Here is a 27747-nt window from a genome sequence, read left to right as displayed (position 1 = left end):
TGTAAAAGAACTTTTATTTCTTTCACTTGACATTTTTAGCAAACGAGGTGCACGTGAAATTTTCCTCATCACAAAGCAAAAGAAAATTAAAATCCTTCATTTGTCTTTAGCTTTGCTCTTATAAAAGTTGGCCCACAGCATTTTGAACTGTTACATGATCACTTCTTGATTGCTACAGCTCATCTTTTCTGGTATATTTCCTGGGACTGTTGATATTTTCCCCTCCAGCGTTTTCTTCCACAAACTTTTGAAGCTGCTCTGCTGAAACAGAATCTGGGTGCAATATATAGTTCAGTTTTGTTGGCAGACTTTCTAGGAACTTTCGTACCTGTGAAAAAGAATATTCTTGCTATGATAATGTAATGATGATAATATTGTAACATACATCCAAAAAGAATTAAAGTTGTTTTTCGAATAATTAGTCAGTCTTACCAGACAGCTCTTTAAGATTCAAGAAATATCAAAACCCTTGGTAACTTGAAACTGCAAACAACTTACCCATTTTTCGTTTTCTATAATTCTCCTTACAATTTCTAAATTAGTTTCCACCTTACTTATTTGCTTGAATAGTAACTCTTCTATTGTTTTTAGGTCATACCCATATCCACCTATGATCCTTGCTTTAGTCTAAGTGTCACTTTTAAGCTTTATCAATCACGTCATTGCTCTCCTAGAGCGCATCAGTCCATTAGTTGCAGAGTTTTGCTGGCATGTGTCTTTGTTGACGTTCTGTCAATTATATGTATTTTGAAAAGTTCTTTTCTTGAAACTATTGAAAAAATCTCTTCCTGCTAGAGCAGACTTAAGTACTACAAAAAGTTGCAGAAACCAAACTACTCATCACTTTAGCTCTCAAAAGCAACCTTTTTATGTATTATAGATAAATGTAAGTTAACAAGATATATCTTTTTCCATTACTTGTAAGATTCTTTAATTTCATTTGTAATTACGCTGTTTATACTAACAATATCTCCTATGTTTTTTATTTGGTTATACCCTTTGGTGATGTCTACTGGTAATAAAGCCAAATGGGGAACCTGCTAAAAGAAGGATTGTTATATTCAAATGAGAAGATAAACGAGCACAGTTAAAAGAGTTCTTGTCCTGTGAGAAATAAATCGAGTCAAGAAGTCATATATTGGAAAGATAAGCTGAAAGAATACTACACTAGATTTTGTAAATTGGAGTAGAGGTTTTCAATACCAAAGCTAGTCTCAGGAAAGAAATCCAAATAAGACTGCCCATGGTGTTTGATGTCAAGAAGAACTACAGCATTTATTGATTACCTCCTGTCTCTTATCCTCTTCCATGAAGGGTGATGGCATAAGAGAGAGATGAACAAAATAATCTTCACTAGCAGGTTTCCAAGTGAATCCCAATGAATTGTCTGGTGTTGGGTTTCTATAATGATAAAATAATTATAGTATTGTATAAGCACTTTTTTATTACAGTTTTTATACTGACCTTGAATTATATTCTGAAAAGTATATTTGCGTGAATTGGACAAATTTGCAAGACCCAAGAAACTGCTCTGGATTGATGGTTTCAACAAATTCTAGATGTTTATAATTGGAAACGTACAGTAATTCTGATGGTTTTGATATAGTTTCTGAGAAATGATAGCCTCAAAATCTAGCTTTACTGCAGAATATAGCACTATCATCATTATCATCATGTCAAAGATCAGTCATATGCTGGAGTGGAATGCTAACTGTTACTTACCCTACTGCAGCAAAGTTATACCAAAGCTTTGTAACAATTTCTCTTAATCTCAGATCCTCTTCTCTCTCAAGAGGCTTCCAGTAAGTGTTTTCACCAGTAAAAAGGTAGAATAAGTCATCAGCATGACAAACCCCTGAAAAGGTTTTCAATGCTAAGTGAAAGTTATGAAAAGAATGGCATTTGCTTTATTGAAACAAATTTTATGGGAAATTGTACCATTCGATTCCAATTTTTGTTAACATGTCTGCTCATGATAGTAACAGCCAAGGCAAAAAATTATGGGTACATGTGAATGAAAATATGGATGAAAAGATATGAATCTGTTCAGCATAAGAGAACCAGTCTGCCATTAAAGGAAAAGGAGCTGTGACATGGAGAAGGTTGTAAAAAGCAAAGAGCAGGGAAAAGACCAAGCAAAGATGGGGTATGTATCTTTTCACCTAGAATGATTTTGTTCAGCATTACTCTGAAAAAAAAAAAATTGGAATTAGCAAATGAAAGGAAAGTGGATGTAATTAGCGCACCTATATTTTAGACTTATAAAGTGCAAGGTACGGGATCTGTGGTAGAACTCATGATTTGAAGATTAGTTATATGGTTATTGCCTAAAGCTAAATATGGCTTCCAAAATATCTCGGCTACATCAAATTGTGATAATGACATTCTCATGATATTTGTAAAACTATATGGGAGAACTGATCAAACTGCTCATAGTCTCTCAGATTCTGAGTCTGGCACGGGAAGTGTTGATAGTGAATGTGGAGTTGGCATGAAGCTCTTGAGAGCAATATCCAAAGTAACAAGCACAGATCAAACAGTAAGAAGTGAAGTTACAAGGTTGAGATGAATCCAGGCTGTGAAGGAAGGGTTGGGTCCTCAGTTATGTGCAGGGCCTTAATTCAACTTACCATGAACCTAATTACACCAGCCTTACTCAATGCCAGTGCCAAACCTAGATAAATAGGTATTGATGGAGTTAGGAAGGGTATCCGTATATAAAACATCTGCCAAAACTAGATGTGAAATTAGCCATTCCAGAGAGAAAAAGATGGAGGAGACTCATTAAAATTAGCGACCCTTCTAGGAACAAAGCTTAGAAGTGGAAGGATTCGACTTACAAAAGTATATAAAAAGTCTCCCAAGACGAGAACAATGCTTGAATCAAAACACACAGGAGCTTTTCATAAATATGACTGAAAAGGGACTGTGAACTTCCCAGACAGACAGAAGCATGAATCTATTTCATCAACTTTAGTAAAGTTGACTAATTATTTGATTAGTGTTTGCTGGAGATTGCTCAGTAGATTTCTGAAATAACTCACATTTTTCCCTCTACTGTTCTATGGATTAATTAAAGCACAGCAAAGGTTTTTCTAAGCTAATCAGTAAACACCTAATTTATTGATAAATTGTTTGATTTCATGGTTCATTCATCTGCCTTCAGCAGATTATTACTTTAATGTGCATTCTGTTACTTAATTACATGTCGACCATAATATGATACCAAATTTTATATATCAAGGCTTTTCTTCAAGGCATTATGGAAAAATGATTTCTTTACCAAATCTTATATTGTGATCACATATATTACTTGATAGGATGATAGTTTGATACTTGTTTGATTTACGAGTTGAATTATCTTGTTTGAAGTTCTGTTGAGGTCCACTTTTGTTTATTGGCTTAATTATTTATTCATTTACCTAGTTTACCAGCTATTCATATTGTAGGTGCTCCCACTGGGACCCTCCAGGCAGACGCTGCCAGAAATGTCAAATGAAGACCGACCATGAGGGCCAAAATCTGAAACGTGGTCATCAGAATCACAGATCAAGGACAAGCTTTAGAAACAACGTTTATTATATATTCTCGTCAGACACAGTCACCTATGCATAAAAATGCATCTGTGTACAAATGTAAAAACATCACAAGGAAATAGTTAGTCTTTTTCATGAGTGAGAAACCACACTTTCTCCCAGTTGCATGCCCTTCTTGTTCTCAGTATACATCTTACTTTTCCACTTGTGTTTGTTAATTACATGTCCAGAGTTTTAATGAGTAAATTAGTATATATCTAGTCATTGCCTAGTATTCTCCTTGCTGCCTCTGTGCTGGTGACCCCAACAAGCCACCATCACTCACGAAGTGCAGAAGGACCAACTAAGGTTGTCCTTTTGCATGTTGCCAGCCCTCAGAGCTAGGAAGTTATTAAGTAATGTAGGGGCAGCAGCTCCGGTGACTAGTGACGATCCTTGCCATAGATGGAGTGCCAATATATTCACAAAGATCGATGTAATGAAAGGCATTTTCCAATTTTGTGAAGGAAGACATTGAAAAGACGGCCATCATGACCCATTTTGGCAAGTACACATTCAACTACAGCTGCTTTGGCCTCCAGAACACAGGTGCGACCTTCCAACGTCTGACTGATGAAATCCTGAGCGACCTATCCTTCTGCGTCATCTAAATTTATGACATTCTGATATTCAGCCCCAATCTCAAACAATACATGAAAGACGTCAGATGTGTCCTGCAAATATTCAAAGAAAACAGACTCATAGTCCAGGAGAACAAATGCAAATGACCAAAACCAGCAGTAGAATTTCGCGGCCACCAAATAAGCCATGATGGTGTCAAGCCGTTCCCAGCGAAGGTCCAAGCAATCACTTACTTCCCAAAGCCGACAATAATTAAAGCAGTTCAGGAATTAACGGGAAAAATCAGCCATAACCACCTGTTCATTCCCAACCTTGCTAAAATAATGAGTCCTATATAAGATTGCTTGAAAGGAAAAACAAAATTTGTGTTGGTCTGAAAAACAAAATAAAGCTTTCATATTAGCCAAAAATGCAATAAGCTCTGCGAACAAAATAATCTTTCCTTAACCCCATAGGTCCCTCACTCAAATGACAGACACGAGTAATTTGGAGATGGGTGCAGTACTTGAGCAGGACACAGACGATGGTCGGCGGCCACTGGCATTCTTCAATAAGAAATTATTGCTAGCAGAATAAAATACCCCATGTTAGATAGAAAATTGCTGGCAGTCCACAGAGCCATCTGCTACTTCCGACACATTCTAGAAGGACAACAATTTGTGTTGCCGATGGGCCAACAATCCCTGGTTTATGCCTTCACCAAAAGTGGAGATGGATGGTCAATGAGATACTAGTGGCACCTATTGTTGATAGCTGAACACTCCTGCACCATCAGATACTTAAAGGGCTCCTCCAACAGTGTAGCAGATGCCCTTTCCTGAAGCTCCATCAACACTGTCCAGATTGGGATATCATATCCGAAATAACATAGGTGCAAAAGGATGACATGGGCCCACAGTGCGAACCCTACCCTGGCATGGAGTGACCTAGCCATCAATGATGGAGAGACAACCATCGCTTGCAAGACAAGTACTGGCCGCCCTCAGCCATACTTACCATTGTGGTTGAGAGAGACACCTTTCAACCTCGTCCACAACCTATCAGGCCATCCACATTAAAAGGTGGGGCTTGTCAAAGGTCAAAGTAATGAGGCATGCAAAGACAGGGATAGGTGAGTTCTAGACAACACAATGATAACTGGACAACATCCCCGTTGACATTGTAGACATCCTACCCCCCTTCAAGGGATACAGATACTGCCTCACAATAATCAATTGGAACACCAGATAAGCCTGAAGTAATACCTATCAAGTATTAGATGGAGGAAAATTGTTCAAGATTAGCAGATACAGACTTCCTGAGTACATTACCAGCGAAATAGGAGGAAACTTCCCATCTACCTTATGGCACGCCCTCACCTCCAGTCTCAGGACAAAAATAGAATACACGACAGCATATAACCCAGAAACAAATGGCATGATATACCAGTTCCACAAAATGCCAAGATGGGAGGTGAAAAAAAAAGAATTGCTATGGATCTTATTGGGTTTAAGAACCTCCCCACATGCAGCATTCAACACATCATGGGCAGAAGGTCTATGGAGGATCCTTGGCAATTCCAGCAGACATTTTTCAAGATCCAATAGCTATACCCAAGCACCTCTACCGACATCCATAGAGTATTATCATCGTAATGGCAGTGAAAATGACATACGACACATCCATAAAAGTATGCATCCCAGGAGAACTTGATTGGGGAGCCACCCATTCATCAGAGTAGACGGCCATGAGCCCTCTGTATCACCTGCCTACTCAGGCCCCCACAAAATCGTGCAGCGAAGAGACCAAGCCTACCAAATGTCAGTTGATGGTATAACAACCTGGGTATCGATCGACAGGCTTCTCCCAGCATACCTGCTAAAAGTCGGGACTCTCATTTGTGCCTCCTCTTGCCGGGGGCTGAATATTGTAGGATCCCCAGATGGGGCGCTCCAGCAGACACCACCAAAAAAGCCAAACGAATATCGACCTTGAGTGCTGACATCAGGCACGTGGTTGCCAGAATCACACACCAGGGACAAGCTGTAGAAAAGTGTATTATGCATTTTTGTCAGACACAGTTGCCTTAACAAGAAAATGCAACTGTGAACAAGTTTTAAAACATTTCAGCTTTGAAGCCATATGTATCGTATTGTCTTCTGGCATATACAAGGGAATAGTCTTTTTCATGTGTGAGAAAACACTTTTTCTCAGTTGTATGCCATTCTTGTTGTCAGTTTAAAACTTACATTTCTGCTTGTGACTGTTAATGACATATCCAGAGTTTTGATTAATAGATTGATATATACCTAGTCATTGTATATCACTTGCCTCATTGCCTCTACAATATTAATGGAACATTTATTCGATTTCAGTTTCATCTCTTTCCTTTACTGTTGGCTTTCATCTTTCCCATGTAGGCATTGTCACTCAAGTTCATGACATTTATCTTGTTCCTTAAAAAAATATACACACAATGGTTACTTTGACTACAGTATTTGCACCTACATGTCTCTCCAACACCTGCACTGTAGTAATCACCGATGGATCGCTGTCCCCTGTGTTTTAACTCATACAGATAAATTGGAACTTCAGGGGAACTTTTGATATGGAACTTGGCAACCAAATCGTGTCCTAATATGAATTGCCAGTCACCATACATCTGTAAAATGAAATACCAAAGCCAATTAAAGATCTAGCCTCATCCTTTAAATGTGTTAGTAATAATAGTTGAGCCTAAATATTGCAATAGGATCAAGGGAATGTCTGGAAGAGTAGAGGTTACTAAAATATAGCTGTTTTATGTTATTTTGCTTAAAATAGTGGTAGGGCATCGACAAATTTAGTCCCTCTCTACAAGTTAGTGTAATAATCGTAACATGATCATTCAAATATCTGTAGCCTAAAATGTGAGCCACTAATTACTGTCTGATAACATTTCTAGGAAATATTAATCCTATTTCCATGAAGAAATATTAATTCCATCTCTTCAAGGTATGCACAAGAAAAGCACAAGCCATTCCACTTACTTCACAGAGATTATCAGCGTCTTCAGAACTGACTTTTACCCCACCAACATAATAATTAAAAATTCGCTGAGCTAACTCTGCTGGTGATGCATCTCCATCACGGATATCTAGTGAGGCTGGTCCCATTTCCTTAAAGTTATTCAAGAGGTCTTGTCTGAGAGCCTCATTTGAAAATAAAGCTGGAAAGAAAAAGATGTGTGTTAATTCTAAGTATATTGTTATTGGTAGGGTTTAGGTTTATTTAGATTGTTTTGTTGTATTAGGAATTTTGAAGCAATACCAATAAGTTTCGGAGCGCCTCAGTGGCGTAGTTTGTATGGTATTTGCTTCCACCTCGGTGGTCGCGGGTTCGATTCTCTGCCATTCCATTGAGGAGTGAGAGATGTGTATTTCTGGTGATAGAAGTTCACTCTCGACGTGGTTCGGAAGTCACGTAAAGCCGTTGGTCCCGTTGCTGAATAACCACGGTTCATGGCAACGTGAAAAACACCATACAAACAAACAAACAAACCAATAAGTTTCGACAAAAGTAATTTACAAGGAAAGAAACTCTTTTGGACTTACAAACATCCAAGGGTAGCATTCACTAGTTATCAGAGGTGGTTTAGTTATACAGTTCCTAAGAGTCAGTTGAATATTATTACAATTTTATTACAAAATCCAACCTGGGTTCGTGTAACATCTCTTAGGCAATCTCTTAGGCAATCTGTTAATGTCGAGGAATAGGTCTGTTTTAGACATTTCTCAAGTTATTCTCTGGGTTTGATGCTCTGCCATGTTAGCTTGGTCTGGAATAAATTATTCTTTTTAATTGTTCAGATGATAATACTGGTTGAAAGTCAGTTGTCTTGGTACTAAGGGCAGCTATAAAGAGAAAACTCTCATCAAATTAATTCCCATTTTCTTAGTCCCTTAAAAAATCGTTAAACTGAGACAGTCTTTCACAATTTGTGACCAGGCAAATGTTATTCGTTGAGTAGGTTGACATGGGTTGACTTCATAGTTTATTTGTTATCCGTTTCATTGATTTAATTTTACCAGCATTTTATTATTATTATTATTATTTTTGTCATTTCTCTTTATATTTTGCTCTTTAATTAATGGTGTAATACGTGCTGGGTTTTCCCAACTTTGGGCCTTTATGCTTGTAGCAATTTGCATTTCCATTGAATGTTACACTTTTTTGCAATAATAATAATAATAATAATAATAATAATAATAATAATAATAATAATAATAATAATAATAATAATAATAATAATAATAATAAAAGTAATGGCTACTTCAGCAGCGTTACACTTGTAGAGATTCTTCTCTATTTTCCGAATAGCGGCTTTTTCTGTGTATGCTTGAGAGAGGGTCTGCTTCCTAAGTACAACAATAATAATAATAATAATAATAATAATAATAATAATAATAATAATAATAATAATAACAATATTGGTGCTTCAGCGGCATTAATTTTGTAAAGGTATTCTCTCTCTTCCTTATAGTGGCTTTTTCGTTACTGTTAAGGCAGGTGAGTAATGTACCTTTTATTAGTCATTATACGATATTGGAGGTGGTATTGGTGAATGAAATATGAGAGTATATTTCGTAGAGTTCTATATATTTCTTTATAATTCTGATAAATGCTTATATGTAATTCTAGTTATAATGATATAAATCTATATCTCACGACGTTTTGTCTGGTTCTCCAGACATCCTTTAGGGAAATGGTGAGTGAGGGACTGTGGTAGGTAGTGTAGTCCATCTTCCTCATATTCAAGGGGTTCAACAGGGGGTCTTCAGCAGACCAAATTTTGATTGGTTGTATGTGCAGAGCTGATCTCTCATTGCATGTGAGGGGCCAGCATCAAGTCAGTCTCAGGACCAGATGGTTCTTTGCTGGGATCCGGCATATCTCTGGGGTTACGTGACGTCATTGGTTGCTGAATTCTGATTGGCCAACTGCAGAGTGACGTGGCTGGTATTATTTTGAAAGTTGGTAATCCACATATCGGAGATTTCTTTGCAATCACAATTGATTAAATTCATGAAGTTAACAATGCAGTCATTAAAGATATTAGGGGAGCGCCAACAGTGACAAGATGAATAATAACAGGCTCTGAAGTATCTGTCTAGGTACCTGTGATAAAGCTGGACCACGAGCTATAAATGTAGAAGACCACAAAAAGACTGCTAACAAGTGAATTGTATCACTCATGTTAGGAATGAGCAACCCTTTCCCAGAGGAGTCAGTTGATCTTGTTGTATTAAAAACAAGAAAAAGCCAAGTTGGATTGATGGTAACAGAATATACCTTTAAACATAGGCTGATAGAGAGAGGATTAGTCAAAGATTGTCTTTCCTCCATACTCTTCATCCTATGTCATAACAGGTGGGACTTGCCGGAGCCCTTTAAGCATGAAAATATTTCACAATAGTCAAAGTCTATTACTCAGACAGTGCCAGTGCAGTAGTAACTGTAGGTCGTGTCCTCTTAGATGCTGCTTGACCTTGATAGTGGGCGACTTTTGGCTTAAAGTCCAAACTATATAGATCCCAATACACTAAGAAGTTTCAACAACACGTCAAGAGAAAACACTTGAAGTTTTATTATTATATCCCTTTAGTAAGGGATAGGTTATGCAAACATCCATGGCAAAGCAGTCTGCACGGCAAACACAAGGCATGATAGTGTCCTTGAAGCTATAAAGATATAGAGGCTTTGATACATGAATGCTCCCTTCCCTTTCCAGCCGTTAATACGACCAGAATTCTTGTGGTAGCGAAATCTAAAAGATCTGGTACACTGAAACATGCAAAACATATAGCACAAGCAGCAGTTAAAAACATTAAATTCATCCAACTATCAATGTTTCAAACATGAGAAACCTTCTCGAATGCTATTGCACATATTTCAAAATGTGCCATTAGTTTGGTAAATTTGGCTGCAGCTGAGAATGTACTCAAAAGTGCAAGTTAAACAACCAAGGCCATAGCTACAATAAGTATTGCAGTGCTCAAGCCAAGTTTACATGGACTACAGGGTAATGACATCATCATGAAGACAGCAGTGCTGCACTTGAATATCATTCTAGATGAACGAAAGACTAAAGTTTCCTTACAAATAATGGATCTCAAAAAATCCTTCATTTTAACTGAATGTGATATACTTGTAAAGTGTTAGTGAAGCACAGCATGTATTATATCGCAGCAGATCTGGTGTGGGCATAATCTAAAATATCTGACAAGGTATCAGTCAATGTTGAATTTTATAAACCGATGGTGGAGACCTTAGAATAGGGCTACAATATTGACATTTCAAGTATTGTCAACAGCTGAACAATCGTACTGTTCGCCCTCATATTCATTCCCATAAGGTGCTGTTATCCACATTTTTTACATTACATTGAATATATTATATTAAAGAGCATGAAGAAGTAATTAACTTCTGGAGACTTTTTTTGTGGAAACATTTGAATATGGCCAAAAGGACAGATCAATATTTATAAGAAGAAATGATTATAATGCAAAATAAATGAAATGAAGCATTAACACAGGGCAATGTTAAAGGTCATAAATAACATGGAAAATCTGTAAAAACAAATATCAGATAATTCTTTTTACTAAATTTCAATTTCTGTACTTACGAAAGGTAAAGAGTGCTCCTTCGTGGGAAGTAACACCTGACATAAGGTTTACTTTGTTGTACCGGCCTTCTTTTATCAGGACTTCTGGTCCTTCTGGTAAATAATCCCCGTCCACCCTTGGACCAAATAGGACAGGATTGAAGTTCCAGTGCTCAACGAAAACAAAAAAAATGGTGTAATTTAAACAATGCCATTTAAATGCATTAAATCTTTTCAGTGGAATTAAAGAGCTAAATACAGTATCATTTCAATCGTATAACAATAGTGTATTTTATTAGCCATCCAATGGTGAGACATAACAGGCATAGTTGAAATAATTGTTTGTAAAGCTGACCAGAGAGGGCAAACTAAATTTTGGTGAAGTAATTGCCTCTCATACTGTATCCTTAATTCGAAAGTTATATTAAATTATTAAAATTAAAGGAAGGTGGTCTTAGAATATAATTTTTCAAGATATTTCAGTTTCTGGCTATATTAAGATCTTAAGGAAAAAGCATTTCACTAAGATCAAAGATCTACATGTATCACTTGATGTTTCAGGTGAATTCTGCATTTCAAAGGCATTGATGCTTGCCAAGATTATGGTTTAGTTGGTTTTTATCTTCTTATAAGTCATGAAATACTAAAGGAACTCAATGAAAATGAAAGGAATTAAAGGAGAATCAAAGAACGTAAACAAATCTTCATGTTTGAAAGAAAATAGTCGCAGTTATTAAACACTAGTACAGACACATGCATCTTTCTACGTGTGTATTGTTTTTTTGGTCAAGGAAATATACTTGCCAGGGTTTGCTTAGCAGAAACAGCTTTGCGCCCCAGAAATTTCTTTCTGTACACACACACACACACACACACACACACACACACACACATATATTTATATATATAATATATATATATATATATATATATATATAAATATTATGATTTTTCCCTTCGTCAATTTACTGTAAGGCATAATTTTATATACTATATATATATATATACTATATATATATATATAGTATATATATATATATATATATAAAATTATATATTTATGCCTTCAGTAAATTGACGAAGGGAAAAATCAAGGTTAGTGCTTCCAGTCTGTAAGGAATAAATAAATAAAATATACACATATATATGATCATAATATTATATATATAATATATATATATATATATATATATATATATATATATATCATATATATATATATATTTATTATAATAACATATTATTACATATATGCTTAAAAAATTACAGTAGATGCACGTGACTTCATTAAATAAGCGAATACCACAGGAAAATGATAGTCAGAAATCCAAGTGCTTTCGTCTTGACTAAGACATTGTCAAGGTCTCAGGTACACAACAAGATCAAGAATATCAGATGGGTAATTGTCAAAAGGGTAAAAATTAAAAGAGATAATCAAGGATTATCGGATATCACACGGTCACAAACCTAAACAGATTTGACACTAACCGAAATTATTTTTTTGCAGTCCAAAACATGTAAAAACTGAATATATTAATTTTGTTGCTTATATTTATCTACAACTTTTTTCATTATGAAAGCATCAAGTTTAAATAAACCAAGGCTATATTTAGAACATTTCTATTATTTGACTTGATGAAACAAGATTCAATGATATTCCTTTTAACTGTGTCATAACATGGGATCAAGGCTCTTGCTTGACTCCAGTTAATAGGATGATCTAAATCTCTCATATGTACGAATAATGCATTCGATATTTACCCAGTTCTCACAGAATATTGTTGCCGTTTGAGATGATGTGAAAGAGATTTACCGGTCTGTCTGTAAGACTTTATCACACTTTTTGCAAGGAATTTCATATTGTGGTTCCAAATGCTAAATTTTATGTTAAAAATAATTCTGACGAATGTGGATTCTCCTCATAACGCTTTAGATTTACCCGAATCAAATTCACAAATAACATTAATACGTACAATATGATCCTGAAGGCTGAGAGTAAGATTAACGACATCAATCCCTTGAAGACAAGCAAGAAGAGATTCGCTGGATTGCTCACTGGGTGCGCTTAAACCTTGACAACCGAAGCGTTTTCCCGTGAACATTGCTACTTCCCTAAACGCACCACCCATTGCCCAGGGGTTAAGTAATGTTCCAGACTGCATGATTCCTCTAGAGAAAAGCCCTGTGAGAGGAAAGAAAGTTAGACAGTAATCAAAACGAAGGTCTACCAGGAACATTGGAATTCCTAACCCTCATCTAGCTAGAGAGGAGAAATCGACCTGTAAACTGACTAATTTCTTGATGAGTTAAGATAAAACCGTCGGTATTCATTTTTGTTAGACATTTCTTATTTGCAGAGTCAAACTTGAAAGAAAATGATGTTCTTAATTATGTGCATGCCGGAAAACCACGGTTTGTTCTCATAAAGGAATTTTCAAAGAATTTCAGTTAGTTTTACCTTACCTTTGGAGTAAGGCGAAAGAACATGAAAATGGACAGAAGCCCCACCAGCGCTTTCTCCAAATATGGTGACACGAGTTTTATCACCACCAAAGTTATGAATATTCTCTTGTATCCACTGCAGAGCTAACACTTGGTCCTTCATACCAAAGTTCCCTGGGATGACGTCATCTTCGGTGGACAGAAAACCTGTGTGGACACATTACGTTATGCTTGGATTTATGACAATTTTTTGTACTATTAAAGCATATTATTAATATTTTCCTAAAACAAGCGGATGGCTGTAAAAGTTCATTACATTCACGTGTTATATGAAAATGTTTTTTAGAACAGAAAAACAAAATACCCACCAAGAATTCCGAGCCTGTACTGAATAATTACAAACACAACTTCTTCATTCATGAGAACGTATGGTGCATACCAGTTGATGCCGCCAGAAAAAAAGGCTCCGCCGTGAATAAAAACCATCACTGGTAGGGCAGCATTTTCTTCATTTGGCTGAAGGGAAGGTAAAAACATCATAGTGAGACTATTTACACAGACTTAATAGCAAAAGTTTTCATTGTGTCGAGTCCTATGATAGTGTTCCTTCAAAGTTAATGATATTTCGTACGTTAATCATATTTTGTATATCAGTTTTTCAAAACTCACCTTGCTGGTGAATATGCTTAAATACAAGCAATCTTCATTTCCATCATAAACTGGCGTCCTCAGTGTAGCTTCAATGAATGGTATTTGTGGACAAGTTGAAGGAACTACCGTCCCGTTCTTTATACCACTCCAACTTTTGACAGGGATAGGGTCCTGAAATGACGATTATTAATTGTTAGTATACATATTACAAATAAAAACATAGGCATGATTAAAATACACATTTTTACATCGAGAGAACAAAGTTGTACTGTATCTTATCCGACCTTAAAAGCAAGTAATAGAATATGACCTAAGAACATTCAGTAATGAATTTTTCGTCTCAAAGTGCACAGAAATAGGGAAAGAAATACAATGTATAATACTGAGGATAATGAAATCATTCAGTGATACTCAAAACAAAGCATTCAAACACCTTTCATTTTAATGAAGCATAGCATTCGTCAGTTTCATTGAAAATGCATAAAATATTACTGTTCGGGGAAAGGCCAAGTTTGATAATATCGTGAGAGACAGTGACTGTTGACCGTAACCAAATTTTGAGGTAATGGCCCAAGTTCCTGTATTCTTTCCATAGCAGAATTGTTAATGATGTGATACAAGTAAAAAACTTAGTGGAGTTGCAGATTCTGCAAATATGGTGCTCAAATGGAGGGAACTAATAAATTAAAAGACATCCCTATCTGAGAGCCAGTTCGTTATCCAGGAAATAAAGCGATATCTCTCGAAGTAAATAATGACTAGGTCAGGCAACAATTTTACTTCATAATTCTATTACTTCAGAACTAATTGCTTATCCTGATGAAACATTATGCCATCATATAAAAAAATTATAATATAAGCTCACTGCTTATAATAGCAATAAAATCGCTGCTTATAATGATAAAAAAAATCTAAATTAATAGAGAATAAAGATGAATTTAGTTCACCGACTTGCTTTATTTTATTATCATTGCACTACTTCAGAAATGCATGCTAATTTTGGCTAACTTATACACCACCAAAACCAAATTCCTTAAAATATTGTTCGGAGTGAGTTTCTACGTACGGAAGAAAACTTTTTGTCAAGGATAAAATTTCATGTTTGTTACACAGTGTATTATCAGACATAATAAGAAGTACTTCGGGTAATCTCATTTGAAGTAAGCTAATTTTGACACTGATTTTAATATGATAATAATTGTTAATTACATGTCGATCTTATGAGTAAATATATTTGTTATTTGTTCCATTCGCGGATCTTGACATCTTACTGGAGGTGTGAGGTTTTCGAATAACACCACCATCAGACACCAGTATGTCGTTTCTATAGTCAAATTCTAGATGAACACTTCTTTTTATAGATATCATTGCCCCTCATAACTAACATAGTAATGCTACGATCCAATATTCTCATTCAATCCGTGGACGCCTCGCCCAAGGTTACTTGCTTATATTTTCTAAATGATTTTATGTAGATTGTGGGGGTCTGAAAACATACTAATAAAATTGTTTTCACATTCCAAGAGTACTAATTATAAATTCAATTCTTTTTAAAAGGAGCAAATCTCTTAATTACCAGTGATAGTATTAAAACTGTTGAAACTGCTTTGGTAGGCGGTGACATCAGAGAATTAATCTTACACAACTCAAGTCGAAAAGGGTGATAGGAAACAATCGAAGCATCTTAATCTAATTATTATTAGATATTTCTGATAGTTTTATTGAATTCTCAGCAGCATATCATCTCATTCATGAGGTTTTCTATCAATTCATTTGTAATCTTATTGTTTTCAGAGCTGAATTCCTCACGTTGATGCAACACAGCTTGACGAGAGCATTTTTAGCTTATGTTTGCAGGTTTCTTTAAAGCTTACCGAACCTTTCTCTTGATTTCATGTTTATTATCTGGAAATATTTCATACTCTTACCTCAATCAATAACCAAGTGCTCGTTTTTATAAAATCGGAGGGTGTCAGGAAATTATTTAGGTCAAATAATTTCTGCAAAAGCCTTTTATTTTCTGTAATTACCAAGCATGGGTTCCCAGTGATAACAAACAAAAGATATATTAGTTTCGTATGCAGCCAACAGAATCGCACCATGTCAAATATGACGTCACCAACACATTCCTTGGTTAATTTAAATATTGCAATACACTCCCTGAACACCTGAATTAGCCCTGGTCACTGACCAGCCCGAACTATATCCTCACATATTTACCCACTAAGTGGGTATTTTTAACTGTCAGCGTTACCAATGCTGCAGGTAAAATCTAGTCAAATGAGTTACCTGTGCTACTGTTGGCAACGCTGCCGCAAATACCGGCCACCAGTGGCCTGTCTCCTCATTCCTCAATTGTTTTTTGTTCGCCATGCTGTGCGGATCAGTCCCACATCAGGCGAACTTTTGGTCATTTAGCCCGACCCCACTCAAAGAGTTTTCGCGTTTTGGTTATAAACTACGATTTCTCCCGTTTCACTTTGGATAGCTACTTTGTACTCGCTATGTATAAATTAGGAAATAAACATCATCACCGTCTGCAAACACCTCTGCTTCTGCTTCATCTACAGTTCGACGATCGAGCCTTCTACTGCTGGATATGTTGGTGCTCATCGGCTGTAAAATAACATCGTCGCCGTCTGCAAACGCCTCTGCTTCTACTTCATCTACAGTTCGACGATCGAGCCTTCTACTGCTGGATATGTTGGTGCTCATCGGCTCTGCACGCCCTTCAAGCGTAGGATGAGTACCCGCACACATGATCGACGTTCTTTTCGTTATTTCGTGTAGGAAGGTTCAGTGCAATACCAGTCAGAGATGTTTTTCTTGGTCAGGAGATAACGAAACATTAGTTAGTTATTCAAGAAATTAGTAGACATTTTATCATCTAGTATGTTAACCCTTAAACGCCGAAGCGGTAAAAATCAAAAACTCCCCCGAATGCCGGAGCCGGTTTTGAGTGAGCGCGGAAGCGGAAAAAATAATTTTTTCAAAAAATCACAGCGCGCTTAGTTTTGAAGATTAAGAGTTCATTTTTGGCTCCTTTTTTTTTCATTGCCTGAAGTTTAGTATGCAATCATCAGAAATGAAAAATAATATCATTATCATATGTAATAATGCGATATAGGTAGCAAAAAAATAAAATTCATACATAATTGTATTAAAATCACGCTGTGCAAAAAACGGTAAAAGCTAACGAGTTTCTTTTTTTTCGTTGTATTGTACACTAAATTGCAATCATTTTGATATATAATACATTGTAAAACAATAAAAGCAACACCGGAAAAATATTATCACAAAATGATGTACGAATTCGTAACGCGCGGACGTAAAAAATTTTTGTTTTTTTTTCAAAAATTCATCGTAAATCTCAAATATTGTTCTTTAGAGACTTCCAATTTGTTTTCAAAATGAACACAAATGATTGAATATTACGATACTGTAGAGTTTTAGCTTACAATTGCAGTTTTTCAACCATTTCTGATGAGTTAAAAATAACCAAATGTCGAAATTTTTTTGATAAATTTTATTATATGCAATTATTTCGGAAATTAGAAAAGCTACAACCTTCAATATTTTTTATTTTTCCTTTTATTTCTACATGAAATTGCGCACATTTTTCATATATAAATAAAACTCTATGAAATGCCTAATATGAAAACGAAGCAAATTTTCCGAGAATGCGAATGTACGCAATTCGCGATTTTATGGCGAGAATCCGCGCGCGGAGGGAAGGAAAGTTTTTTTCATAAATTCACCATAAATCGAAATATTGTGCTAGAGACTTCCAATTTGTTGCAAAATTAAGGTAAAATGATTGAATATTACTAAATATAAGATTTTAGCTTACAATTGCGTTTTTCGACCATTTCGGTAGAGTCAAAGTTGACCGAACGTTGTCTTTTTCTATTTATCGTGATTTATATGCAATATTTCGAAAATGAGAAAAGCTACAACCTTCAATTATTTTTCGTTGTATTCTACATGAAAATTGCGCACATTTTCATATATAAAACTTAATGTAACGGCTTTAATTTAAAATGGTGCAAACATTACCACAATCGCACGTATGATTTTTCGGAAGAGTTACCGCGCGGACGTAAGGAAAATGTTATTTTTCATAAATTCACCATAAATCGAATATTGTGCTAGAGACTTCCAATGTGTTACAAATGAAGGTAAATGATTGAATATTACAAAACATAGAGTTTTAGCTTACAATTGCGTTTTTCGACCATTTCGGTAGAGTCAAAATTGACCGAAGATTGAAAATTTGTCAACATCATTTTTTATATGAAAATATTTCAAAACTGATAAAAGCTACAACCATGGTGGTTTTTATGTTGTATTGTGCATGAAATTCCGCACATTTCCATATATAAAACTTTATGTAACGGCTAATTTAAAATGGTGCAACATTAACCACAATCGCATGTATGATTTTTTTCGGAAGAGTTACCGCGCGGACGTAAGGAAAAAGTTTTTTCATAAATTCACCATAAATCGAAATATTGTGCTAGAGACTTCCAATTTGTTGCAAATTAGGTAAATAGTTGAATATTACTACAATATAAGCGTTTTAGCTTACAATTGCGTTTTTTTCGACCCATTTCGGTAGAGTCAAAGTTGACAGAAGGTTGGAAATTTCGGCACTTTTATCGTTATTTATATGGAAATATTTTCATAAACTGATAAAAAGCTACAATCATGAATATTTTTCTGTGTTCTAAATGAAATTGCGCACATTTTCATATATAATCTTCATGTAACGGATAATTTAAAACGGTGCAAAAATTATGTCAAAGTGACAAAATAATTTTTGAGATGTGTCACTGATAGTTTCTTTTTAGTGCGAAAAGAGAAGAAATTCGCGCTTGCGCCGCCTGCGTAACGATTGTAAACAAAACAACGCCTTGATCCGTGAACTCCCAGCATCCCCAAGGCGCGTGATTCAAAAGTTTTCGGCTGGTAGGCCTATAAGTATTTTTCCGCGAAGTTTTAAAAAAACTTTTTTGAGTTGACGTATGGTACGTCCATTTGGCAATCGGGGGAGATTTTGACTCGACGTTTAATACGTCCATTCGGCGTTTAAGGTTTAAGCATATTTCTAGCCTGACGAATAATTTAACCAAAATAGAGATAGTGGTACTAGTAGTATATAGTAAATTCTAATCGTTCTTTTTCAGCCCCCCTGCCTGTTTCAGAACCAGCCCTAACGGGTGCTGGGGGTAATGGAGAACCGCAAGCCTCCGAGTGGGTAGGTTCTGCCGGCCCCCCCCCCGGCGCGGAGCAGGCAGTGTTGGCAGCAGATTTCCCCTCCCCTCCGATTTGTAAGTTCTCAGGATGATGAAAATTTAGGTCAGATACAGACGAGTAGGGATAATAGGCTAATAGTGTTTAGGAAGAGAAGTGCAGGCTTCTTCCGGTCGGTTTTCTATTATAAGTAGTAGTTTATAGAGGGACAGTGTCTTAGAGCCTCTTTGGGTTTTTTTCCCTGCTTCGAGTTCCTTGCATCAGAAGCTTTTAGGCCATTGTTGGTCGTTCAGATCTGGTTTCGGGTCTGTCGGGTTCTGAAGGGTTGAATACTGATCCCTCGTCTTTAAGGTTACTTTCCTCTACTTATACGATAGGGTAATTTTTAATAACTAATTCTCTGTTCAACGCATATCGACTTAGGATAATTTGGTATGTAGACAAATCGAATAAAATTAACTACGGCTAGCCTAGTGTTCGCGATGATATATCGTATTCATATACAGTAGCCTAGCCTAGCCAAAAGTATTCGCTGTACTACATATCGGTAGAGTGATTTTTATAGTGGCTAACGCTTTAGGCTCAAGCATTCTGACTACGGATAATTCAGTACAGGTTGTTATGAACGAACGAGAATCCGATCTTAGTATAATTCAATATGAATGTAATCGAACAGAATGAAGATCAGATTCTGTCCGACTAAAGCATTAATTGTATTGTATGTATCATATTAGCGTAGTATAAATAGTAACTTGGCAGTCATTCACGCTCAGGAATCAGCTGATGGCGAATACGGGTTTGCGTCGCCGTATCCACCTCATTTATCCACCTCATTCTTGTCCTGATTGGGTAGCGTAACTAACGTAACAACTCTTCCTCACTTAGGCCATGTTTTTCGTCTTGAAGGAGACGTGTTTTCAACTATGTTGGACATTTAACATAGTCAATAATGGTATCTTGTGGCATATAATCAGATGTCAGATATAAAGAATTCGTTTGTATGACGTCTTCATACGTTTAAAAGACTAATTGCCGTCAGTAATTACATTGTGCGTATGTGAATTACATTTACAAAAGAATTACCAGTCGTTTTATCAAATTACAGTGACAACTGAAATTAATATTTGGCCTAATAAAGTTAATTTAATTACCTTGAAATATGTAATTTATTACTTTTCAATTAAATTACAATTACACAAGCTTGTCAAAACAGCATTGTTGTAAGGAGGCGTGGCTTAGACAGACAATCATGCCGGCTAGTCTATTTCCTTGGCTCCAGATTCAACCATATTACTTCGTCTCGGCTAATGTTTTTGTTCCTAGTTAGCATAATGAGTATCTGGATACTTAACTTATGAAACGAAGTCATACTGTTCGTCTTACGATGTAATTTAAGGCCAAAATTTGACTAATACGTCTCATTGGGAGCTAGTATTTCCCTCAGGTTAGATCGCGTAAATTTAGCGATTCCGTTCGTTTTCACTCGTTTTCATAGGTATTACCAAGGCCTTGGGTATTACGAACCTTACACTTGATCAATCTTTGTCGGTGTGAAAACAACAGTAAATGAGCTCTTTCGTGCTATTACTTTCTTTTACCACGGCTGCGTTTGATTCATACAAAAGCTTGGGACCTCGATCCAGGTTGCTGATGCACGTAATTTTGCCTTATCAGCTTCAGCTACATCTATAACATCAATACAGTAATTACAGCCGCACGCGGATGAATACATTAAACGGATGTTGTTATCGGATTCGATTACTGTCGCACGCGGACCAATACAATAAAGTTATGTTGCTATAGGATTCGATCGTATTAGCAACAAGTTCTCGTTCGGTTGTTCATAGCTGTACGCAGTTATACGAGTATATTATCATTAAGATAATACCTTTTAACTTAGAAGAGGGTGCAAATTTATGGAGATGTTAGACGGTTGTAATTCTCTCTCTCTCTCTCTCTCTCTCTCTCTCTCTCTCTCTCTCTCTCTCTCTCTCTCTCTCTCTCTCTCTCTCTCACTTTCCTGATTTCATATTCTCTCTACTCATCCTGTTTTTCCACCCTCTCCTAATACTTAACTCATTGTGCAACAGAGAGGTTTTTCTTCCTGTTACACCTTTTCAAACTTTTCTGTCAATTTCCCTTCAGCGCTGAATGACCTCATAGTTCCCAGTACTCGGCCTTTGGCCTAAATTCTATTTTAAACCCTACAATCTCGCTGTCTGATGCACGATGCTGCCTACGCTAGCTGAGCGAGAGATATAGGAAGACTTATTTGCATGTAGTTCCGATTTTAAATACTAACCCCATCGTAAAATCGAATTAACGCAAGTCAATTACGGTAGCTTCAATACGGACTGTATTCACGACCACGTCTTGAATCATTTTCCTGAATTTCTAATGTTTCTCAGATTATCGTGGGGAACAGAGTCGGTCTAGTTTTCTCTCGCCCAGTTTTTCTGTTAAAACTTATAATGTCTTTACACAATCTTCTTTAGCTGCTCATTCTTCGGATGTCGCTTCGGAATCTTCTCGCTCATCCTGTTTTTATTTGCCAATATCACAGCAGAGCCAGAGTTTTCATTGTTTCATCCTGAAATTTGGAGATGATTTCTCTCTCTCTCTCTCTCTCTCTCTCTCTTCTCTCTCTCTCTCTCTCTCTCCGGGTTAAAGGAAATAATTTGGAGGGGCTGCCTTCGTAGCACCTTCCACGGGTCCTGTAGTTCTCATGCTGCAGGTGTTGATGCTTCAAGACGGTATCCGCAACTCCGTATTTTCATCCTTACTTGTTTTGAGACGTAATGTGTCCTCCGTAGTTCTTGAGGAGGCCAAGGTCTAAAGAATAAACAAGGTCTAAAGAATACCAGGTCAGACCGCTTCCGACCAAAATAAGGACAATCTCGCGCATGACGTCACGAGGCTGCATCTGGCCGAGGTTCAGGTAAAAAAATGTCATCAGTCAATATTTGACTTCACCAGAGTGAAGGACAAAGAAGCTCTCTTAGACCGGATTCAATCCTTTAATTCAGCAGTACCTGAAGATTAACGGGGACCTCTCTCACCCAAGGTCGTGACAGAGAGAGAGAGAGAATGGGTGTGGGCAAACAATTCCCATAGTGACCCTTTATTTTATTGTTTTCTTGGTTTTCTTTTATGGCCACATACCAGTAACGTCACAAATATGCGCAGTAACGCTGAGACGGTCTGACCTGGTATTCTTTAGACCTTGGAGGAGGCTACGGCAGTTGGAGATTCATCTGCGCCATCGTTGACTGTATCGATACCGGTTGTCACCACCCACTGCTTTCATAGAGTAGTTAGTAATCTTCCTTCGTTCCCATTATATACCTTAGGAGTGAGATATAACGTGCTTACCGCAGTAATTGCTGGGGGGGGGCTACGGCCGGTCGCAGTTCGTCTGCATCGTAGTTAGCACCTTTTGTGCCCTCGGCCCCCTTTCTTAGGGTAGCTGGTAATTCCTTCTGCGGCTCCCATTGGTACCGCAGTTCGTAACCCGTTATTAAAGCACTATGTACCGCACAGTTGGTTCTCCACCTGCGCAATGTCGGCGCTAGGTGCTCCTGTGGTTACTCGTAGTGACTTCTCTCTCCTTATTCTCTCAACTTTTTCCTGCTGCTTTTCTGTTCCGTCTTTAAGGGGTTTTCAAGGTGGGTTCGACCTTGATTCCGTGTCTACTGGGTACTGGGAGTACTTCTTTCCCTCACTTGCTCCGGACTCCAGTCTATGTTTAGTACGTATTGGTAACGGGGGTTAGTTGGATCGCGTTTTGCGACTTCTTCGCTCTTTAGGGGTGTTGCTCGCCTATTGTAATCGTCCTGGTCTCATGTCATAGTCACTGGTGAGTGCGAAGTTTCGACTTTCGCAGTCAATTGAGACTGGTTCAAGGTTAGGTCATCGTCTTGGTTGGTACACGTTTGGCCCAACAGTATGGGAGTGACTCGCATGGATGGGCGTTCATCGCCAAGGTATATTCGGTTCAGGTGTAATGTTATCATCACTGGGTAGTGAGGGAATGTGCAGTCGAGTGACTAACTCTTAAAGGTTTTGCGGAACTGTTGACAGTTCGCTCTTGTGACTTTGTGAGTGGGTGGACAGCGGTCGGACAGCAGGGGGAGTGCGGGTTGTGCAGTCGAGTACGACTTGCACAGGAGTTTATCATCTTCTTGTTGGTATATCGTTGCGCAATCGGATAGGTAGGCTCAATCGGATAGGTAGGCTCAGATATGATGGGATCTTGTATGTCGTTTCGTATCGAGCAGCCAGGCGTAGTAGGTTCCGAGTTCTGGGGTGCTGATCTTGTCGGGGTTCGGCTTTTCTCCTTTTTCCTGTTTCGGTGTGGCCGTACAGGTCTGACAGAGGATAGATACCTTTGAAGAGAGACTCGTTTGCTAGTTGTGGGTTTTTTGTTTCTCCGGCGAAGGAAGCGAGTATAACGGATTGTGAACTTTGTCCATTCTCTCTTTCCGCATTCCAGGCTCCGGAGGGATCTCAGTTAATTCAAGTAACGGTTGATACGTTGTATTCAACCAAACCAGCAGTCTCTCAAACATCAAGTAGGCTAGGCTGGTTCGGGGAAGGACTTAAGCTATCATCACTTTTCTGTATGAGGTAGCGGGTAACTCCTCTGCTGGAGTCGACTTCCGGTTTACGAGTCAGTTGAAGTTTTTCTTTATTGGGTTCCTTCATTGATTTGTGTGGTAAGGGTTACGGATCATGAGGCTCATATTTGGAAGACACCTTTCACAGCCACTCTGTGTGGATGTGGTGAGAGTTGATGGGTGTTTCTCTGAGCCTGGACTGTTTGATAACCTCTTCACTTTGGTTTCGAGGGGGTTTGCATACCAGAATAACATTTTTGAGGGTTATGTTATGTTCTTGTCAATGAGAGGAGGGACTATTGTTAAATCATTGCCTCAGCGCTATCCGAACACTCATAAGAATGGGTTCTTAGTCAATCCAAGGGCGCAAGTATGCGCAGGGCTCCTCTTTGGCTTCCAGAGGAATGTTTCGCTGTCGGCGATTGTGTAGGTGTTATTTGAGAGTTGTTGTGGTTTTTCACAACACCGTACCTTTAGGAATTTCAGTTTCTTCAGAGAGGTTACTCTCGGGGTCCCGTGACTCCCGTCGTTGCGGTAACTCAGTTTTATAGTTGGCTTGGTTTAGTTAGGGTGTTAGAAGTTTAGGGAAGCATTGATAGTCGAAATGAACTTCAGGGTGTTAGAAGTTTAGGGAGGCAGTGATAGTCTAAATGAACTTCATGGTGTTATAAGTTTAGGGAGGCAGTGATAGTCTAATGAACTCTAGTGTTTCTGTTGGTCAAGCTTAGACAGTGTGTATTGTCCCTTAGGCCCTTGAGGTTAGGCAGATCCCGATGGTCATGTTGGAATAACTACTACTTCTTCAGCACAAGTCATCTACATCAGTGAGCAGTAGAGAACTGAAGGTCCTGCACACTCAACTTCTCCTCCATACATGAGAGGTTATATAAGCACATGGGAGGTTCAACATTTCCCTCTCCATACATGAGAGGTATAGAATACCACATGGGAGGTTCTTCAGACTCAGGCGGTACCTAGGACTCGACACCGACGGTATGGTACTTCCTATGCAAGGATCCTCACTTACTAGCTGCACAACCAGGTGAGGAGATGTTATTTTTTTTTTTTTTGCCTCCATGTATAAGAAGTATAGCTTATCACATGGGAGGTACTTCTGACTCAGATAGTACCTTAGACTCAACACTGACGTTGAAGTACTTTCTTTGCAAACATCCTCACCTACTGAGCTGGACAACCAGGTGAGGAGATTTGTTTTTACCTCCATGAATAAGAAGTATAGCTTATCACATGGGAGGTAGTACTTCTGACTTAGACAGTACCTTAGAATCAACACTGATGTGAAGTACTTTCTTTGCAACATCCTCAACCTCCGAGTTAGATAAACTAGGTGAGGATACATGCTTTTATACATGCTAGGTTGCATATGAGTTACCTGCGTATGTTCCGTGGACAGGTCGGGCTGAATGAGATTGACCCCGCCTCCGAGTAAATGTTGTTAATCGGGCTAATTCAGGTGTTCAGGGAGTGTATTGCAATATGAAGTTTTCATAATAAAACTAATATTGTAATACTTACCTGAACACCTGAATGATTCCCACCCTCCTCCCCACTTCAATTTGATAGTGAATGATTCAACTGAGGAATGAGGAGACAGGCCACTGGTGGCCGGTATTTGCGGCAGCGTTGCCAACGGTAGCACAGGCAACTCATTTGATTAGATTTTACCTGCAGCGTTGGTAAATACCCACTTAGTGGGTAAATATGTGGGGATATAGTTCGGGCTGGTCAGTGACCAGGGCTAATTCAGGTGTTCAGGTAAATATTACAATATCAGTTTTATTATGAAAACTTCATGCCTGAGCAGTTGTAGGTTGCTGCTGTGAAGAATAAGAAAGTTTATTGATGTTTTCTGTTGGGAAGATACATGTGACACTTTGATATACACAGGGACTTCTAAGTGGCTTAACATTTGTCAAGGATATTTATTTAGCACCTGTCATATATATAGTTGTGCGACATTACCAAATTGCCTGAAACTCTCAGTATTGCAAGATACTGAAAGGGACTTGACAGAACTTAAGTAGTTTGATAATAATTTTATGCACTAAAGTTGAACAATAACAAACTTCGGTGTGATCTTAAAATACGATCTTCTGCAACTCGCTTGATAATTGTAATAAAAACTAGGGCAAAGTTCAACTCCGTAGATGCTGATCAAAATGGAGGCTTTTGTAATGAGGTCGCAAATAGTTTGAGGTACGCTGTATCTCCATCAAATTTCGCTCTCGCGTCACAGTGTGGAAGCATGAGCCAAGAACCTAGTTTTGGACTTTTTCGAAAATCGGCTTAAATGCATCAAGAAGGGTAAAGCAAAATTATACCTGCTATACATCTTTTAATCAAAGAAACGAACTCACCTTAAGTCGGAGACTTCCAGTCGGTGGTTCTGCATAAGGCACAGAATGAAATGAATAGAATGGATTTCCTTTCGTGGATTGCTCCTTGAAGCCAGATATCTTTCCTAACCGAGTGGAGACGATCACACTCTCATCTGCTTCTGACAGTAGGATCGTAGCCAAGATCACCAGCAAAAAGCCAATGACTCCCATTTTGACCTTTCATCCAAGAGAAAAAAAGATTTAGTTTTAAAAATTTACATTCTGATACGGATAATGTATGCTAAACGGGTACTTTTATATTAAATATAAATGTTTTATATTATTTGGCTGTGGAATAAAGAAAATGAACCTACGTATTCCATAATGATATATCCAAATAACCACGGCAAATTTTATCAGTGTAATTATTAAGTTATGCAAGAAAGGAAACTTAAACTAGTTTATACGTTTAACTTGCGTAGACTAAAACCTTGCACGTAAAAATGCTGTGTAACTAATAACTGAAAAGTGGGCTTGAGTGAGAATGGAAAGTTAGTTTCACGCAATTGCACTTGAAGTGAAAGAGAAGAAAAGGCATGTCTGAGAGGAAGGTGAAAATTCAAGTAGAAGGAAGGGTTGTAGGGAAAAGGAAAAGAACTCAGATACCGGAACTTTGTTGAATTATTTACGAAAGATCTGCTGATTAACAGCCGAGAATGATTAATGGATATAATATATCCATTCATAACATTACAAGTTAGCTAAATGTTTTAAATGTTTCAAGAGGCATAATTGGATATAATTCCGAACTACGTCGACTGCTGTCTGCGTCACCGCAACGCCGCGAACTGCGTTGGCAAAACGCATAGTGTGAAAAAATATTACTTAGAACAGGGTCTGATGGAAGAAACACAAACAGGAATGAAAATGTAAAAGATAAGAGTCATCACGAAAAACGGAAGCAAGAAGAAATTTCAGGGTTTCACAGTAAAACTAAGACTAAGTCGCCGAATCGAGCATTCGAGGGACAGAGAAAACTTGATGAACTTGACCCTGGTTAAACTTGACGTCGATAACGAAGCCCCCCCTGAAACTGCGAGTAACTCCACTCCAGCTGTGGAGATCAACACAAAATTGTTAGAGAACACTGCAGCAGCAGCTCATTACCAGCAGATAAAGATTATCTCGAGTCACTTTGAACAGATCAAAATTCCGATGGACTATTTTACAAGTCAAGTGTGTTTCCTATATTTTATGATAAATGAGCACGTTATTAGACCAAGAATTTCTCACTTACAACAAAAGCACCACACCAAGGCACCCAAAATCTTCCAATGCTGGGATGTGACTGAGGCCTTCGTTCGCCGGCCGGCATTGAAAGTTCTTGCAAGTGGGGTTACCGAGTAGCAAGATAGTGTCAAGTTTGCGCGCATGTTTGAAGTTTCATGCCTCCTACCTCTATCATAGTAACTACTGCTTCGTAGACGCCAGATCATTTGTGAATGAATAGGAATCAGAAACCATGCAAGATGGATAAAGGATATTAGTCGTTATGGATTAATGAGGAGCCAAAAAAGAAATGTAGCGTTGGCAATATTGAGCTTTCTCCCATCAAGGCAAAACAAATGCCAGTCATTAGTTTTCATTCACAAAGCAAATCGGTTATC

General features: G+C 37.7%; 1 protein-coding gene across 1 annotated transcript; it reads right to left on the bottom strand.

Annotated features, from left to right (window-relative positions):
- Positions 1-27484, bottom strand: LOC135223592 (juvenile hormone esterase-like). The gene is made up of 12 exons (XM_064262138.1): positions 27378-27484; positions 26120-26317; positions 13891-14043; positions 13590-13737; positions 13243-13428; positions 12753-12961; positions 10801-10951; positions 7166-7344; positions 6645-6798; positions 1723-1855; positions 1287-1401; positions 1-328 (listed from the first exon to the last, which is right to left on the bottom strand). Exons 1-12 carry the CDS (start codon positions 27453-27455, stop codon positions 173-175), a joined length of 1860 nt encoding a protein of 619 aa, XP_064118208.1. The 5' UTR covers positions 27456-27484; the 3' UTR covers positions 1-172.
- Positions 27485-27747: the final 263 nt, after the last annotated feature.

Source organism: Macrobrachium nipponense, chromosome 10, assembly GCF_015104395.2.
Source record: "Macrobrachium nipponense isolate FS-2020 chromosome 10, ASM1510439v2, whole genome shotgun sequence".
NCBI classification, from domain to species: domain Eukaryota; kingdom Metazoa; phylum Arthropoda; class Malacostraca; order Decapoda; family Palaemonidae; genus Macrobrachium; species Macrobrachium nipponense.
The sequence above is the reverse complement of the archived record's forward strand: the minus strand, read 5'-3'. Positions and strand labels throughout refer to the sequence as shown.

Bases quoted from the DNA above. Each gene is read 5' to 3' on its own strand.
- LOC135223592 (XM_064262138.1), bottom strand. From the start codon at position 27,455: ATGCCGGCCGGCGAACGAAGGCCTCAGTCACATCCCAGCATTGGAAGA. The intron at 13,738-13,890 runs GTGAGTTTTGAA...CCTTCCCTTCAG, and splicing joins TAAGCATATTCACCAGCAAG to CCAAATGAAGAAAATGCTGC. The intron at 6,799-7,165 runs GTAAGTGGAATG...TTCATTTTACAG, and splicing joins ACGCTGATAATCTCTGTGAA to ATGTATGGTGACTGGCAATT.